This window comes from Ursus americanus, chromosome 18 (genome assembly GCF_024610735.1).
Source record: "Ursus americanus isolate L20-20 chromosome 18, mUrsAme1.1.p, whole genome shotgun sequence".
Lineage (NCBI taxonomy): Eukaryota > Metazoa > Chordata > Mammalia > Carnivora > Ursidae > Ursus > Ursus americanus.
This window is the reverse complement of record NC_142144.1, coordinates 15047077-15064214: the sequence shown is the minus strand read 5'-3', so window position 1 is coordinate 15064214 and position 17138 is coordinate 15047077. Positions and strand designations below refer to the sequence as shown.

Genomic DNA, 17138 nt, shown 5'->3' with positions numbered 1-17138 from the left:
GCTAGGAACTGGGCATGTCCTGCTGGCCTCAATTGCCACATCAACATTCAGTGGAGCAGACTCACCAAGTCCTTGGCTTGGCAAATCTTTCTTAGCACATCAAATTTCTGCACCATTTAAAAGAAAGAAAAGAAAATTCACTCTATATTTTTTCCACTCGTTTAAACTGAGTATTTTCCCCTATGCCTGCCTTCTGCTCAACCTAACCTCTCAGAAGACTCTCCTCCCAAGTGCTTTCAATTTGCAGGTGTCCCTTGTGCTGGAGGAGGGGTTTAAGGCGAAAAGCTTGGTCCTGTTCAGGACTGCAGTGGCAGCCCTTAGTGCGCCGGCACAGAGCTCACTCTGCTGGGCCTGGCTGGGTTGCTAAGCAACATCCCTGCTTGCCTGGAAGTGGGGTGAGGCTGTACCAGGCTTTGTCAGGGATGACGCCGGGAACAGTCCCTTGGAGCTTCTTGTCTTCATTACTTCCCTTACCAGTTCCGTCTTCCATTCTCCTCTTCCCAGGTGCTATTTTTATAATTTCAAAATGATATCTTCTCTGATGGCACCCTGCCCCTATTTCAGGTTTTGAATACGTCTGTTTCTATGAGTTGCCTGTCAACTTTTGGAAGACAGGGATTCACCTAAGTCCTCCACCCAATTCCTGTGCGATAAGACAATTCCAGAGGAGCCACGTAAGCAACAAGGGAAGCCAAAGCGCATCACGGGGCTCAAATTTCAAGCCCCAATCTTGAGCCAGGCCTGGCCCAAAGGAATGATGAAAGCTGACTTTTACTGAGTGTTTCCTATGACCAGGGAGTTCTGGGCAGACCATTATCTGTACTGACTCGGGTAAAGGTAGAAATTGGGCAAAGGAAACATTCTCGTGCAACCTGATGAAGTGGGAGTTAGTATTCTCCCCACAGGACAGATGAAGAAACTGAGGTACACAGGGGTTGAGTAACTTTCAAAGGTCACAGAGTTTGTAAAGGGAGCCAAGAACTGAACCATGCTGCTCACCACTTCATCCTACTGCTGCATTTTGTGCTAAACGAGTAAATTAGATACATGTTAAATACTGGGACATCAGAGACGCTCAGTCAACCTTAGGTGCCTTCTTTTCCTTCTCTGTAAATATGTGCTGAATCCCATTTCCTGAGTCCTGGCTGACCTTACAAGGTTAGAAGATGAAATAGGCATTGATGTTCCCCTTTTCCATAAACATTGCTTGAGAAAAGACTCGCAAAAGTGATTTTGTTTTGAGACATTTAGAAGCCCTCATCCCATTATAGTTGATAGAGTTTGTTCATCCTGCCTTTCTGTCCATGAAGTCTTTGTGCCACTGTAAGAGAACTGATTGGCATGTGATGGCCGAGGATGACAATACTGGGATGGGAAGATGGAGAGAGATTGAGCAACTAGTGTGACAGCAGGAAGCGGAACAAGAACCCGGGGCGCAGCACACTGTTTCTAGAAGTCACCCTCATCCTCCTGTTCCTCCTAGTGTTCCCCCCAATTTTGTGAGTCTACTGTGGATGGGCTTGGGGTGGGGTTTTAGGAGCCTGGCATCAGACTGGTTCCAGTTCCACCCACTATGTTGAAATGTGGGATTGGCCCAGCTAGAGATCGAAGGCTTTCTCGTCTTATGACCACCGTGGGGAAGAGACTACAGTTTCACCTCCTGCGCACCACCTGTTGACTTCAGTCCCTTGGCACTGTGCTTTCCCAGAGAAGAGCAGGGTGCAAGTCAAAGGTGCTTTACTCAAGGAGATGGTGGCTATACCTGAGGCCAGTAGGCATCTCCGAGGTGCTTGAGAAGGAGTAAGAAATGCATGTAGGCTCTGAGCCATATCTTGCCCTTCCAGAGAGAAGATCTGTCCTAGGCAGCCCATTCCTCCTGTGTGCCTCCTAAAGCTCTGCGATCTCAGGAGTCAGTACATCTAACACTAGCTGGTTACCCTTGACTCCGACTCACAGAGAAACTGAAGAGTTCTATAGTAAAGGAGTGGCACCGGGTACTGTTTAAGGGCCGGTTATTCTTCTAGATAACTTTGACCATTTATTTGCACTTAACGGGGCACCATGGGTGGCATAATTAGGAGGCCCATTGGGGAACACTGACGAATCAGAATTCCATCACTAGCTGTGGGACCACAGACAAGTTATCTCATCTTCCGGAGACTCAGTTTCTTCGTGTGTAAGCAGAAGTGAAAATTGGATCCGCCTCATTGAGTTGCCGTGCAGTTAAGTGAGATAACTTGCATCAAATTCTTACTCTAGTGCTTGGCTGGTAAAACGAGCTCAATTGATTTTAGCCATTATGCAGATTATTAATTTGCATATCTATCTAAATTGTATTTTTATTTATGTCACTTACGTACCAAATAGATAGGCACCCTCTATGCCAATCATTCTTGTAAGCTCTTTAAATGTACTTGATTCTCATAGCAACCTTATTAGAAAGGACCTATTAAGAACCTCATTTTTACAGAAGAAATTGAAGCACAGAGAGGTTAAATATCTCAGTCAAGTCACATAGGTAGTAAGTGGCTGAGCTTTAATCACGGTCTCCCGCTTCGTGTCTCCTGGTTTGTGTTCTCAGCCACAGCACTGGCTGCCAGTTACGTTCTCGTGTCAGCAATAACATTGAGTGTAATGGTTCATCACTAATCTGGGAATTGGGAAATTTGAGTTCTAATCCTGGTTCTGTAGGTGCCTAATAATTCAGGAAAACCTAGCTCCTAGAATTTAAGCTCAGCATTCTGTTGTACACCAACAAAAAGATTAGGTGACGTTATTATTAATTTATAATTATGTGTTATACAATTAACACCATATAATTAACAATCCCTTGACAGTGTTTATAATCATCGTCTAATTTATAAGACATTACAATTTCCTCACTTGCACAGGCCTGGGGCAAAGTCAAACCAATTGCTGGTCCCTGGTTAAGGCTTGCAGGGGTCACGTGACAGAGAAAAATACAGCCACCCCAGGTGACAACAACACTGAAATTTATTCCTGCCTCTTGGGTGTCCATCCTTCCTCCTATCATCAGCTCTGAAGCTTTCATTTACATTTTTTATAGAAGTCATTTTCTTCACGGAGTAAGTAAAAGGCTCCGTTTAGAAGTTTTCTCAACACTGTGAGCCCTTGATTGTGAAGAGGCTCCTTGTTCTTTCTTAGGGAAATATTGGAAAAATTGGTGGCGTCAATATGGTTTTGAGGACACCTTCCAACCAAGGAAGTTCAAGAATGGAGGTTAGATACTTAGCAACTCAATTTATGATTCGTGAAGTTCATTTGTTTATTCCAAGTTATTTAACAGAGGGTTTTTTTTTCCTTTTGCTGATTTAACTGTTATGGACTACATTTCTGTGTCTCCCTACCACTCCCCTGAAAATTCCCATGTGAAATTCTAACGTCCAAGGTGGCGGTATTAGGAGGTAGGGAGGGCTTAGGTCATGGGAGTGAAACTCTCATAAATGAGATTAGTGCCCCTATAAAAGAGACCCCAGAGAGCACTCCTGCCTCTTCTGCCATGTGAGACCACAGAGGGGTGACAGTCTTCTGTGAACCGGGAAGCAGATTCTCACCAGACACCAAATCTGCCAGTGCCTTGATCTTGGACTTCCAGATCTGTGGGAAATGAATGTTTGCTCTCTAAACCATCCAGCCTATGGTATTTTTACTACAGCAGACAGAATTGACTGAGACAAACATTCTCTCCTTCAAACTTCATGTACCCTTGTACTAGGTTCAGTGGACTAGACTCTCTATCCTCTGATGATGTCATACTTATCAAAGCATCCCTTCATGTCCTTTAACCACAGTCATTACTTTCCAGCTTAGAGGCCTCTTTCTTTTAGTTAGTGCTTATAGAAAATATATCTACTTTATACATTTGGGATTTAGTATATATTGGGTTTTATTAAAGTGATTATAACTGCCATTTTTCTCAAGATGTTTCTTTATGTTAAAAACTGCCTTCCTTGGGACGCCTGGGTGGCTTAGTTGGTTAAGTGTCTGCCTTCAACTCAGGTCATGATCCCAGGGGCCTGGGATGGAGCCTCGCATTGCATCTGGCTCCTTGCTCAGCAGGGAGTCTGCTTCTCCCTCTGCCCCTCCCCCTGCTAGTGCTCCTTCTCCCTCTCTCTTTCTCTCAAATAAATAAATAAAATCTCAAAACAAAACAAAACTGCTTTCCAGGATGCTCAGTGGTTAAGCATATGTCTTTGGCTCAGGTCATGATCCCAGGGTCCTGGGATTGAGTCCTGCATCAGGCTCCTTGCTCAGCAGGGAGCCTGCTTCTCCCTCTGCCTGCCCCACCCCCTGCTTGTGCTCTCTCTCTCTGACAAATAAATAAAATAAAATAAAAATAAAATAAAATAAAATAAAATGTAAAATAAAAACCACAGCTGCCTTCCTTGAGGGCAGGATTCTGCTGTATGAGCTACATTAACTTGATATGTGATTCTAGGCCAACCTACACTTGAAATAGTGAAAAGGGAACTAAACTCATGGTAAGTGTTCCAAACTTGTAGAATCACTTTGGGATATGACTCCTCATCTCCAAAAGCTGAAGCTTAAATTTTGTAAAATAGAAAGTTTAGCCTAGATCTGAGGTACTTACTGAAAGTTTACAGTCTTCCAGAATGTCCAAGAAAGGTCATCAAGGGATCTATGAAACATTACTCAGTAGTGTAATTGATGGTACATTTTTATTGGGTAAAAGCCCAGAGCTTTCACATTTCTCAGAGATCTGTAATTCCCCCCAAATTAACTCTGTGACTTTTGAGGTGATTTCCTGCCCATCAATTCAAATCTATGCCATTCTATTCCCTCCGTTCATCTTGATTTGTGAATCTGTTGAGAAGGAAGGAAGATTCTGAACTGAAGTAGACAGAAAGTGTACCATATGCCTTGACTCAGAGTGCTTACAATTAGATCTGATATACAAAATCAAGGAGTGAGCTTATTTGTAACTGCAGGCCCTGATATTGAGAAAGGCATGTTCCTTCTAGGTTCTTAGCATTGACAAGGCTGGAACCACTAACACTCAGTTTCCAGTAAGAGAGTGATCTGCACTCAACCTGAGCTCCTTATAACCATCCAAGGATTTGAGTTGATCCTCAATTGGAAAAATGCCCATATATAAGATGGTGGTGACTTAAGAAAAAATATATTATAATGTAATATAATAGTATACTATGATATATATATTATGGTATGTATACTATATATTATAATATATAGTATATTACATATATGTGTATATCTATCAAGAAAAAACATATGTGTGAGTTTGTATATCCTATTAGTTTAAATGTCATGGGGCTAATTCTTGATTCTTGTCTTGGGTAGGAGATTGTGCTAGACAACCTTTCACTTAGTGATAATAGAGAGGGAACTGTAATCATGGTTATTGTTGAAAACTTGTAGAATAACTTTGGGTGTAATTCCTCATCTCTAAAGGTTGAAATTTTTACGGTTCTTTAATGACCCCTTTAGCATTCGGAGTCTATGGTTCTGCGTGTCCACTCTGGTCTCACTTTCTTTGCTAAATTGACCTTCTTTAACACTAATAATGTATTTTGCCTTAAAGTCTTTTTGACTGTAATTAACAGTGCTGCATCAGCTTTTTTTAAGTTAATATTTGTCTAGCATATTTTTATCCTTTTATTTTGAAACCTTCTTTCCCTTTTATTTTTTTTAACTTACAATGTGTAGTCTGACAACCTTTGTCTTTCTACTCACCAGTTTTGTCCAGTTACATTTATTGTGATTATCTGTATAGTAAGTTTTGTTATTATGTCTATGTGTCCAGCTATTTTAATGATTCTTTTTTCTCCTTTTCTGCCTTCTTTTTAATTTAGTTTCTTAATTATAATTTTTTAATTTAATTTTTTAAACTTGGAACATTATACAATCTGTATCTGTTATTTTATGGGTTAATTTCTCCACACCCTCTGACTCTATAATCCCTTCCCCTGATCACTTATCACCATGTGGTGGATCCATATTAGTCTCACTTTCTTTCCACAGAAAAGAAACTAGGAGAAAATGTTTGTCATTGAGATAACTTTATCAGCATAGGAAACCCAACAAGATACTTTTACATTTAAAATTATATTCTTGGATTTGAATAATCCCAAAGCCTCTTTTCTTTCATTGTGTCCATTTTGTTTTACTTCCCAATCTTTCTTCCACTTTGTGACATGCAGTCTCTGTGCAACTATGATTTTAATCATTGAAGGGAGCCTTGCTGTTAGTATGACCTCTTCTTGCCCTCCTCTTTGAAGGGGGCAGATATGCCAGGGTCCAGAATTTTCCAATGATTTTATTTGATAGCTAATTAATGGCTTTCTGCGGTTTCCATGGCAATGCCACGCTTTGCTGCCAGGCCTTATCCAAATGGGCATTCTGTTCACTCTTTTGCCTTAGCATCAGCATATTAATCAGACACCATAGGTCCTTGGTTGCTGCATCAAATTGGTAAGACACTAATTGAATTAAAATCTCACTTGAAGGCTTCAGGCTTCTCTTCCTCCCAGCTGGAGAGGAAACTTGTTAGCTCAAAGGGCCAGACCCAAGCAGGAGACACTGGAAAATCCACAGAACTTTGTGTCCTTTTATATAGCAAAGTGTTTTTCTTTTGCCTTTGAATAAATATTTTGATGTCTGAATCTTTCTCTCTCCTTGAAAATTTCTCTATTTCCCTGACCTTTCCAATCATTTGACATTGCTGTATTCTCTTTGTAATAAGAAGTGATGCAGTTAGTATTTTCAAGGTGAAGGGAAGAGGATTTTCCTGCACATAGAACTGGTTAAGTCTGGGAAAGAACTCAGGTGGAAGGCCCTAACTGAATTGTGATAAGGATTAGGTAACACAATGCCTCTGAAGATTGCCTAGCAGTCTGTAAAGTGCGAGTACAGGGGTTCATATAGCATGAGCCTTTGAAGTGTTTGAAAGGTAGAGATGAAAGGAAGAAGGAAGAGAGGCCACTGAGAGGTGGTCAGTCTTAAATTCATTTAGCAGGTCATGAAGATCATGGATGATTATTTCAACTTCTCATGCAGAGTTGAAATCCTCACTGCCCTTGTTAAGCTTCCCACTTAAAATCACAGTTTTAAAGCTGTTAACTGACCCTCAAATATACCACACATATTTATACCTTTGTGGTTTTGTATTTTCTGTTCCTTTGGCCCTTCTGCTTCTTGCTATTTGCCCAACTCTGATTCACTTCAACACTCAGAATAAACATGCCCATGTAAAGCTTTTGCCAACCCCATTAACAGAGAAAATAACTTCTCCAGGGCTCCTGTCTGTGTGCCTGACCCCACGATAGCACTCATCATGGTGTACTGTAATTATTGTTTATTTTTTCAATTTGGTTCATATGTCTGTATTTTTCATTAATTTGTGAGTGGCACAAAAGTATAGACCATGTCCTTACAAATTCTTGTTTCTCTGACATGCCCCATTCATCTAATAGGCATTGAAGAGATGTTTGATGATTTGCTGACCTTCTGCAAAATCTTGTGCCTGATGAATAGCTGCTCTGTGATCTCTGGCATGAAAGGGTGGCCAGTCTAAATGAACACTGAATCCTCAAAAGCTGAGGTCCAAAAAACTGCGTTCATGTGAAATGCAAGTTAGTGTTAAAGTCAGTGTCAGAATATATGCTAATTCAAGCTAAAAAATGGAACATTAAAGTTGGACTTTACCACTATAAAAAAAAAAAAGACTTATTCCCCATCTCACCCCCAATACACGCACACATACGTAAACACACACTAGGTAATTCTTTACTTCTAAACTATATTGGAGATGGTGTTCTCCTTGAGTCATATTCTCACAGACTCTGGTGACCCCTGAGATAGGTCTTCGTATTGTATCCAGGATAACATTAACTTGAGAGAGAGAGAGATGCACATTGCAGAACAGGAGCCAATGAGTAGAAAGTATGCAAAAGCTGGCCAAGGTCTAAACTAAAAACTAGATCTGTTTTCTAACATAAACTGGAAGGAACACTACTGTTCCCTTTCAGTAAAAGAGGGATTCAAGGAGCGTGGAAGGTAGAGCTAATTAGCTTCCGGTCACTGGAACGGTCCAGCCGGTCAACAGCGGTGATCTCCCTAAGACGGTGAGGAGGAGATTTGCACTGGGCAGACGTTTAGACCAGAGGAATTCCATTTTCTCTTCTGACCCTGAAATTTGTGATCCTGTTTCTCTGACAATACAGAAATGAAGATTTGGATGTTCAGAAGCACCTCCAGCAAGTGCCACCTCGCCAAAAAGATAAACGCAGGGATCCTGAAGACTGAGAGGTGGTATCTGCCCAAATCCTCTACAGGAGTGCTCGGAAATGGGTTTTCTTTCTTGAGTTTCTCCTTTCAGTTTAACTACCAAGTCCCAAAACAAGGCCTCTCACCTTCACAGATGCTGAAGAAATGGCATCGTTATAATTTGGGTGTGCATGCATGTGTGCCTGTGTGTTCTGAGTTCATCAAAGGATCATTTTATTCCCCCATACTTATTTGGGGAAGTCTGCCTGGCAGAGCAATGCAATGTTAGAACTTACCCCATTTTAGTTTATTTTGATTATTGATTTTTATTTAGACAAAATTTTAATATGCAAAGCACTTCTAGGAAATCTGAGACCATTTGTTTTGGGAGAAAGTAAGTGAAAGGGCTTTTTCAATTAAAAGAGAAAAAGCTATCGAAACAACCTGAGACTGAAAAATAATATTTCATCCCTTGGCAGTGTAGCTGGAGAAGAAACCACAAAGTGGCCAGCATGATTTAGAAGAAGGAGCGCTGCCAAGGAGGTCAGAAGGCAGAGTTCAGATCCTTATTCAGGTAGTAACTATGTGTGGCCACGGGCCTGCCCTTCTCTCTCCGTGCCTATTTCACAAACTAAATCAAGGAGTGTGACAGCTGATATGTGAGGGTCCTTACTGTTTTAACACCCTGTGATGATGTATCTGTTTCTCCCCCGCGAGCCCCCCTACTGCCCAGCTTCACTAGCTTCAGTTTATTCAGAACGGGTAAGATAGCACGGTCATCGCATCCCCGCCCCTGTGCAAGAATGAGTCAAAAGAACCACAAGGAATTAGGCATAAAGAGGGAAGAAATCATAACCCAAGAAATATCTTTATCTATGTCCATTTCCTCCCACAAGGAAAAATGGCAGTGTCGGTTGTACATTACATATATCTCTCTTTCTTTTTAGTGTTTAATCTTAGCACCTGCACAGCAGAGATCTTGGCAATTCATTGCATATGCTCTCCCCTTCTCCCCCCACAATACAGCACCTGAGGCCTAAGCAGCAACCCCTCCAAGCTCCTCCAAAGGCTGAGACCCTTCTTCGTGACAGAGTATAGAAATAACAAACATGCCCAACGGTTTTATACAGTTGCTAGAACGTTTTAGTTTCCAACGAATGAAGACTCTTCCTCCTTTTCTTTGAATATTAATTACATTTTACAAATTTTTGTTTCGTTTTGTTTTGCTTTGCTTTGTTCTGTTACGTTTGTACAACAAAAGGGAAAGCCCATGGCAAGGAGTCCCAGGTTAACAGAGTTTGGCTGTCATCTGGTCCGACTGTTTGAGGATCTCGGTGTTGTAGAGGTCCAAGGCGTGGTTCACCCTGATGATCTCGCTGTTGGTCAGTTTCAGGCGATGCTTGAGCATACAGGAGAACAAGTCCAGCTGGGGTTTCCCCGGGGCCACAGGAGGGGCCAGGCGATTGATTCGGTCCCGAATATCCAACAAGAGGAGCATCACGGACGAAGAGGAGTAGAACTGGCCCCCTTGCGTGTAGGACTGGTTGACCTGCTGCACGGCGCTGCGCAGGAGGTCCGCGTTGAAGCGCAGGCTGTACCCGAACACCTGCACGTCCGAGATCTTGATGTAGAACTGCCTCTTGGAGGGGTCGGACAGGTCCACGGGGCCCTGGCCGGTCTCGTTCCGCAGGAGGGTAGGTAGCCGAGTCCGACTACGTAGGTAGATGTGGACCGTCTCGAAAAACGTTTTCCACCGATTGCCCAGCAAGAGAGTCCAGTTGTAGCACTGGCTGTTTTGGAGACGAATCTTCTCCCAGCGCGGGTAGCCAAATTCCCCGAAGGGCATGTTCCAGCCCTCCGAGTGGCTCCCGCTGAAGGGGTTGACGTAGACAAAGAACATGGGGTCCAGGCTGCTGTTGCGCATCTGGCAGATGCGCATGGACATGCCGATCACCATGTGGATGAAGTCCATGCGGTTCTTGTTGCTCTTGAGTGTGAGGGACATGCGCTTGCGCCACCGGGGATCGAAGAAGGTGTCGAGGCGGATCTCGTTGCTGATGAAGGTGGTGTGCACGTAGAGGCGCGAGTCCATCTTCTGCAACAGGTACTTCAGCTCCAGGTCCTGGAAGTCCAGGTCGGTCTCGAAGCTGATAAACTGCTCACTCCGCTCCGAGTCCACGTTCTGTGGTTCGCAGCGGCCTCGGTACAGCTTGTAGCCCTTGTTGCAGGAGCCGCAGAGCGAGATGTTGGCCAGGCTGCACATGGCGCAGCTGTTGTTGCCTCCTATGACGCAGGGGATGGGGCGCTGGCACAGCGTGGTGCTGCCGTGGCACACGCAGCTCCTCTGGCTCTCCAGGAACGTTCCCCAAAACCCATTCTCGTTGCAGTAGAGAAGCGACTGGACCCTGGCAAGCCACTGCTGGATTGTCCTGGAGGACAGAAGGAAAACGGAGACTGTTAGCCACCAGGGGTGGGCTGGTTGGGGTGACCCCAGCGATCATGCAAAGCACAGCTGCCCAGCGGATGAAAGGCCTGAGTGGAACAGTTATAATAGTTAGGATACTGAATAGAAATGCTAAGAACTACCCTGTCGCTCCTTGTAATGCCGCAGACCAGCTATAGGACACCCTATAACCTTCTAGTGTTCAGTGCCCACACCTGTAAAGTGAAGGGTTGGGGTAAGTGTTCTTTGGGGTCCTTCCAGCTCCAGGATTCCATTATACAGTGGCCCCCAAAGGAGTTTGATCCAGGAAATTAGAGTGTCCAAACTACCACCCCTGCCAGATCACAACAGACTTTAGAAATGAGCCACAGAGAAGAACTTAGGGGTTCCTGTGTTTAACCTGCATCACGGTCCAGCCCCCTTCCCGGATTCCTCCCATGAGGTTATATAACATCCAACAACTCCGAACAAAAACAAATTATAGTTTATATTACTCTACAGATCCCCTAGCGCTTACTCTACAGATCCCCTAGCGCTTACTCTACAGATCCCCTAGCGCTTACTCTACAGATCCCCTAGCGCTTACTCTACAGATCCCCTAGCGCTTACTCTACAGATCCCCTAGCGCTTACTCTAGAGATCCCCTAGCGCTTACTCTGCAGATCCCCTAGCGCTTACTCTGCAGATCCCCTAGCGCTTACTCTAGAGATCCCCTAGCGCTTACTCTGCAGATCCCCTAGCGCTTACTCTAGAGATCCCCTAGCGCTTACTCTGCAGATCCCCTAGCGCTTACTCTAGAGATCCCCTAGCGCTTACTCTGCAGATCCCCTAGCGCTTACTCTACAGATCCCCCAGCGCTTACTCTAGAGATCCCCTAGCGCTTACTCTGCAGATCCCCTAGCGCTTACTCTACAGATCCCCTAGCGCTTCCATATTGATGATCTTACATGATCCTCACATGTAAGAAAGATGTTATCTCCCCCATCTTCCCCCGAGCTCCCAACTCGCAATTCAGTGGAACTTGCATCACAACACGTATCTCTAGGTCCCCCTCCCCCACGGCCCCTCAACACTTTTATAAACGCTACCCAAGCCCGCCTCTGGGTTCCAGCCACTGAAACGTTCCAATGAAGATAGATACTAGATCAGATAAGAAGCAGAAGAAGAATAGGTAAAAATATGGAAGGCAGTCAGCTTAGTGGCCTCTCATCTTTCCTCATTTCTGTGCGAGTATCTCTTGGCCGTCTTCCATGCTAGGAAGAATCCCTTACACGCGTCTGGCACTTTCTACCCTGCGAGGGCACATCCGCTCCCATTTCCTGACTTGAGCCTCACAACAACACCCTGAAAATAGCTGGGGACTTGAGGTCAATCTGAGATGGCTTCAAGTCCTGGCTTCTCCACTTAGGAGCTGAGACAGCGCCGGCACTTCCGTCCACCTTCCTAATCGTCACTACCATGCAGGGCTGTGGTGAGGATTGCATGAATTTTTATGTGAAGGCTTATCCCCAAAACTGCTCGGTATTAAGGACTCGATGAAAGTTAGTTCTTGTTATTCCTGCAAAGGGACTCTCAGCTGCACTTTACAGACGTGGCAAGAGAAGCTCAGAGGTGAAATGAGGGACTCAAAGCCATACGGCGAGTGAGTGGAGAAGTCTCCTGGCTCATCGCTATTGGTTTTGGAAAATCTGTGTCAAGCAAGAGTCAAGAAAGCCTTTCTTCCGGCCACAGTGTTGATGACGACAGTGATGGTGGTGGCAGTGGCTCACGATCTCCGTTTTAGGAATCTGGGAAGAGGAGCCCTCGTGCATCGTACTGCCTGGGGCAGGAGAGGTCAGCAGTCCCTCAGCTGTATCCCTTGCACCCTGGAGCCACGGCCGCTGAGCCCAAGCGCCGAGAAGGGGCTGGGGGTAGGAGAGCCTGGTATTGAAGAGCGGGTGCACTGACCCAAGCGGAACTGAGTTCAAAGCTCAGTCCTGTAACCAGGAACAAGTCCCTTCGTGTCTCTGAACCTCAGCATCCCCCTCTGAAATGAGCACGATAAAGCCCATCTTCGGCAGTGAGGGGGCAAGGACTGCGTGAGAGGATATATTTAAAGCATTTAGCACAGAGCCTGGCATAAGCTCAATTATTAAACAGGTAATAATAATAAGCACTCTTATCCCAGAGAATAAGCTATTCCTTTGAAGGTACTGAGACACTCTCAGGGATTTCACTATCTCCCTGGAGTTTGAGGGAAACCATTTTGTTCTATGGGACATTTGAAAATGGATAGCGTTGACACGGCTTCCCAGAATCCTCTGCTTTAAACGCATTGCTTATCAGCTGAGAGAAAATGGAGGAATAATTAGTGTGCTCCTTGAAGCTGCTCTGCCTTTTAAATCCACGGAACCACCCACCCCTGGCAATGAAACCTCCCTCGCAAGGTTCTGAACTCAGTGGGGAGACACCTGCTTTCCCTGTCAGTTTCCCCTCCGGGCTGGCAGGCCTGAGAGGGGGAGACCCGTCCTCCCCCGAGCGGCTCACCCCCAGCACGGCTCCCTCACTGTTTGTGGTATCAGTGAATGTTTGCTGAATGAATGAACCACAAAATTAATATTTGTCTTGTATTTTTCATTAAAACAACAACAGCAACAATGAAATAACCCAATGTGTCTTCTCTCCCCTCCGGGCTGCAGTATTCGTTCTCGATACCGTCCGCCCACACGGCTCCAGGCCTCCCCAGCCTCTGCTTCACGAGACCAATCCTATTACAGCCTGGAGAACAGCAGCAGGCCCAGCCTTCGGGAAACGGAGCTGGGATAATAATGAGCCCTGTGGCTCCCACCTCCCAAACCAGAACATTGACTGAATATTGGCTATGAGTCATCTGACATTTTTGTGAGCTGCAGGGGCCCGCCACACGTCTCTGATTGCACGGTTCCATCTGACCAGAGCGTCATTCCAAAATGCCTCTTTCAAATGGCCCACACTTGCCCCTGTCACTCCCTCTCCAAGTGACAGGACAGTACCCCATTTAGAGCTCCTCTGTTCCCATCTGCGAGGCATTCTATAACTCCGTCGAGCACCCCCTTTCTCGTGTCTCATCATTGGGACCCTTTGTCAGCACTGCAGCCCCCACTCCTTGAATCAATGCCTCATTGTGGCTGAGCCCTCAGAATCGTTGGTTGGGGGAAAGAAAAAGATGAAAGTCCCCGGTGATGCAGCCACAAGCGACGGGGCTAGTGGCGAATTAGGATTCCAGCCCTGTCGAGCAGGAGGGATTGGGGACAGAGGCCCTCTGAGGCGCATCGGCGAGCTGCGTGGCACCTGCAGCTCCTGACCTCAGAATAATCATGAGGTTGTGGGCTGTATCAAAGAAGGCATTAATGATACAGCCAGAGGACTTAGAGCGAGGCTGCGTGCAGGGGGGAGGGGGCAGGGAGCACGAGGCCCGGGGCAGGAGGAAAGGGAACAAGGAGGAGGGAGGTGGAGTACGGGGAAGGGCGGCAAGAGGAGAAGCGGACTTGGTGTTGGATACTGCAGGGGCGACCGTGAGCGACCGTGAGCCCAGACGGGACGGTGGCCCGAGCAGGTGACTGGAGACGGAGAAGAGGAGGGAATGAAATCAGAGTGGGCAGCACGGAAACACAGAAGCTCAGCCAAGCCTGCGTTTGTCCTAACTCACAGGCGCAGGGCACGTGGACGCTGGGTGGGCCACCCGAGGGCAATTCGGCCTTTGCTGAGAAGCGGGGACTCGGTGTCAGAGACGGGGAGCAATGTCACTAGTGAGAGCCCCGATTCCCAACCTCAGCGAACTTTCTTCTGCTTTTCAATACTTCCTTTTGTGGAAAGAGCAACATCAGAAAGACAAGCTCATTCCAGTGTTTTGAGGGTTTGTTCTTGACATAAGCAACTTCCAATGATGTGGACTCTGCCTCAACCAGACCGATCTCCTACACTTTCTCCATCTCCAGCCAGTTGCCTGGGGAGTGAGCATGGATATTTGGAAACGTGGCAATGCTCCACTGCGCAAAGCACCCGAGACCAGCCAAGGCACGGGGCGGCTTACAAGTCTGGAGCCCTCACTGTCTCGCAGGCACTGTGCTGGAGGCTCTCCCGAGCAGCCCGACGGAGCCGCTGAGTCACAGACGGAGACACGGAGCGCTTGAGGAGCGAGATCCGCGACGGAGTCACTCCACGTTCCCATTCCACGCTCTCCAACCCCAGCGCTGCCAGGCATGTGCTGCGTACCGTAATGTGAAATTACAATGATGCAGCAAGAGGAAGAAGGACACAGGCCACGAGAAGAGAAGTAAACTGAAATCATGGAAAAATACCGAAAGTTGGAGTGTGAAGGGCCTATTATCACATTCCTCGCTTCCTCTGGACCTGCCGGGACCCCTCTCCTCCATTCACAGATAATTGGAGCTCACGGACGAGTGCTCGAGTGCTCGGGGAGAGGCTGGGGACCAGGGGTAGGAGGGACTGTGATCTATAAATACCATTTCCCAGGCTAGCTGGTGACAGCCTGCCTCAACCCTGGCAACAGAGGAGAGGCTTAATAGGCCGGCTCCAGAGGGAGGGTCTCACGAAGGGCTGACACAGCCCCACTGCAAGGCAGTCGGTGCAAGGCAGTGAGGACCAAGTTTTCAGATGTTTTCCTCTGTCCCTGGGGATCCCGAGCCTCTTCCGTTTGCAGCCAAAGATGGACTCCAGTACATCCAAATCAGCATCTTTCTGTTGGATGTGATTTCAATTCATTCTGACGGGGGCGGGGGGAGGGAGGAGGTGAGGGCAGCAAGCATTTTTATTTTTAAAGCTGGAAAACCTTGGAACCAGATGGGTGGGCTCCCTCTGAGGGCCACATGCAGCAGGGTGGACCACAGAAGCAGAAAACCTTCCAGAAGAAGACTGAGAAATGTTCAGCTCATCTCATCCCCCTCACGTTTAGCCCTGAACATTGAGACTCTGGGGCTTAGGTGAAGGATCAGTGTTTCTTGAGCCCCTTCTACATCGTGGCTGTGTTCCTCCTATGCTCACATCAACCCCCCGAGATAGGACGCCTTTGCGATTTTCATTCTACTGAGAGGATACCGAAGGCCAGAGAGGGACTGTGACTTTCCCACGGTCACACAGCATGGATGTAGCAGATCAGAGCTCGGCATGTCTGGATCCAGACCCAGTGTTCCCTCCAATCCCCAGTGTACTTTCCCTACCCTCTATAACCCACGCTGGAGCAGAGGCTAGGCTCTGGGCCATGCTCCCCCGCAGGCCTCTGTCTTTGCCTCAGCCAGGATTTTCTGGCGACCTGACAGGTCTCCCAGGGACACAGCTGGAGTTGCTCGTCATTTGGAGGACAGAGGCTTTGCCACCCAGGGCTTCCCATCAGAGCCTTCAAAGACGCACACTTCCCTTTCAGAACCAACCGGGTGGGGAGCCCAGGCTGGGATTCCTAATTCAAGCAAACTCCCTGCTGATTTTAATTGGAGGTTTTGCCTAAGACAGGAATGCAGTGCCGGGCCAGTGGCATTTTAGGGAAGATCACACAAATCGAGTGCCAAGGAGATGGAGGGGGGAACAGATCTAGGCTAAAATAGAAAACTCTAATCCATAACTCCCATTTGCTTACCAGGAGTGTTTATTCAAAAGGGAAGAGGAAATGAAAAAAAATTAAATTGGAGCTCTGAATTATTCTTTTATTTATGCCCTGTGCTGCTTCCTTGGCATTTCTTTGACACTATAATGGGTGTCTGAGTAATTCCATGATACTCCACAAAATGTACCCGCTGTGGACCCAGACTGGGCTGGGAAGGCAAACAGTTGTTCTAGGCTTCTAACGATGCACCGTTTTTTGGTTGTGTTGTGCAGGACTGTATGTGCGCACTTGCATGCATGTGCACGTGTGTGTGTGTGTGTGTGTGTGTGTGTGTGTGTGTGTGTTAAAGGCAAGGTGCTCATGAAAATGAATATGTCAATGGTGTCAAAATGTTCAGGGCTCAACTGTAGGAAACCTTGGTTTATGGATGTGCTAATGTGAATTATACTGGCCATCAGACCTACTCTGTGTTCCTCATTTCCCCCAGATAAATATTTAGCTTTTAAGTATTCCCCTCATTGAGTTTCTATCATTGCCTTAATAACCTGTTTTCCCTGCTTGTCTGGGTTCTTCACATGACGTCAGAGCCTCATGGAATGAATGGCTCATAGCCATAAGGAAGGAAAGACCAAAAGAAGAATTTTGTAGTGCCTGGCCATGATGAAAATGCCTTGTAATTTGGAATCATGGAAGAAATAATAGGTCTGATTTACAGAGGACAGAGGTAGAGGGTAGAAGGAGGAATGGCGAGAATAGCCCTGTAAAAATCAATGGAGTCTTTAAAATCAGGTTGTCAGGAGCTTCATCGGGGAGGATAGTGAGACAATTATTGCAATTACACAGTTCTGT

The 17138-nt window shown here is 46.2% G+C and overlaps 1 protein-coding gene across 1 annotated transcript in view; it reads right to left on the bottom strand.

Annotated features, from left to right (window-relative positions):
* Positions 1-9117: 9117 nt before the first annotated feature.
* The window catches only part of BRINP1 (BMP/retinoic acid inducible neural specific 1), a 171524-nt gene continuing 163503 nt past the window's right edge, over positions 9118-17138 (bottom strand). Inside the window, exon 8 of the mRNA XM_045791189.2 lies at positions 9118-10697. Coding sequence (XP_045647145.1) covers positions 9557-10697 — 1141 coding nt within the window. The 3' untranslated portion in view covers positions 9118-9556. The remainder of the gene's footprint in view (positions 10698-17138) is intronic.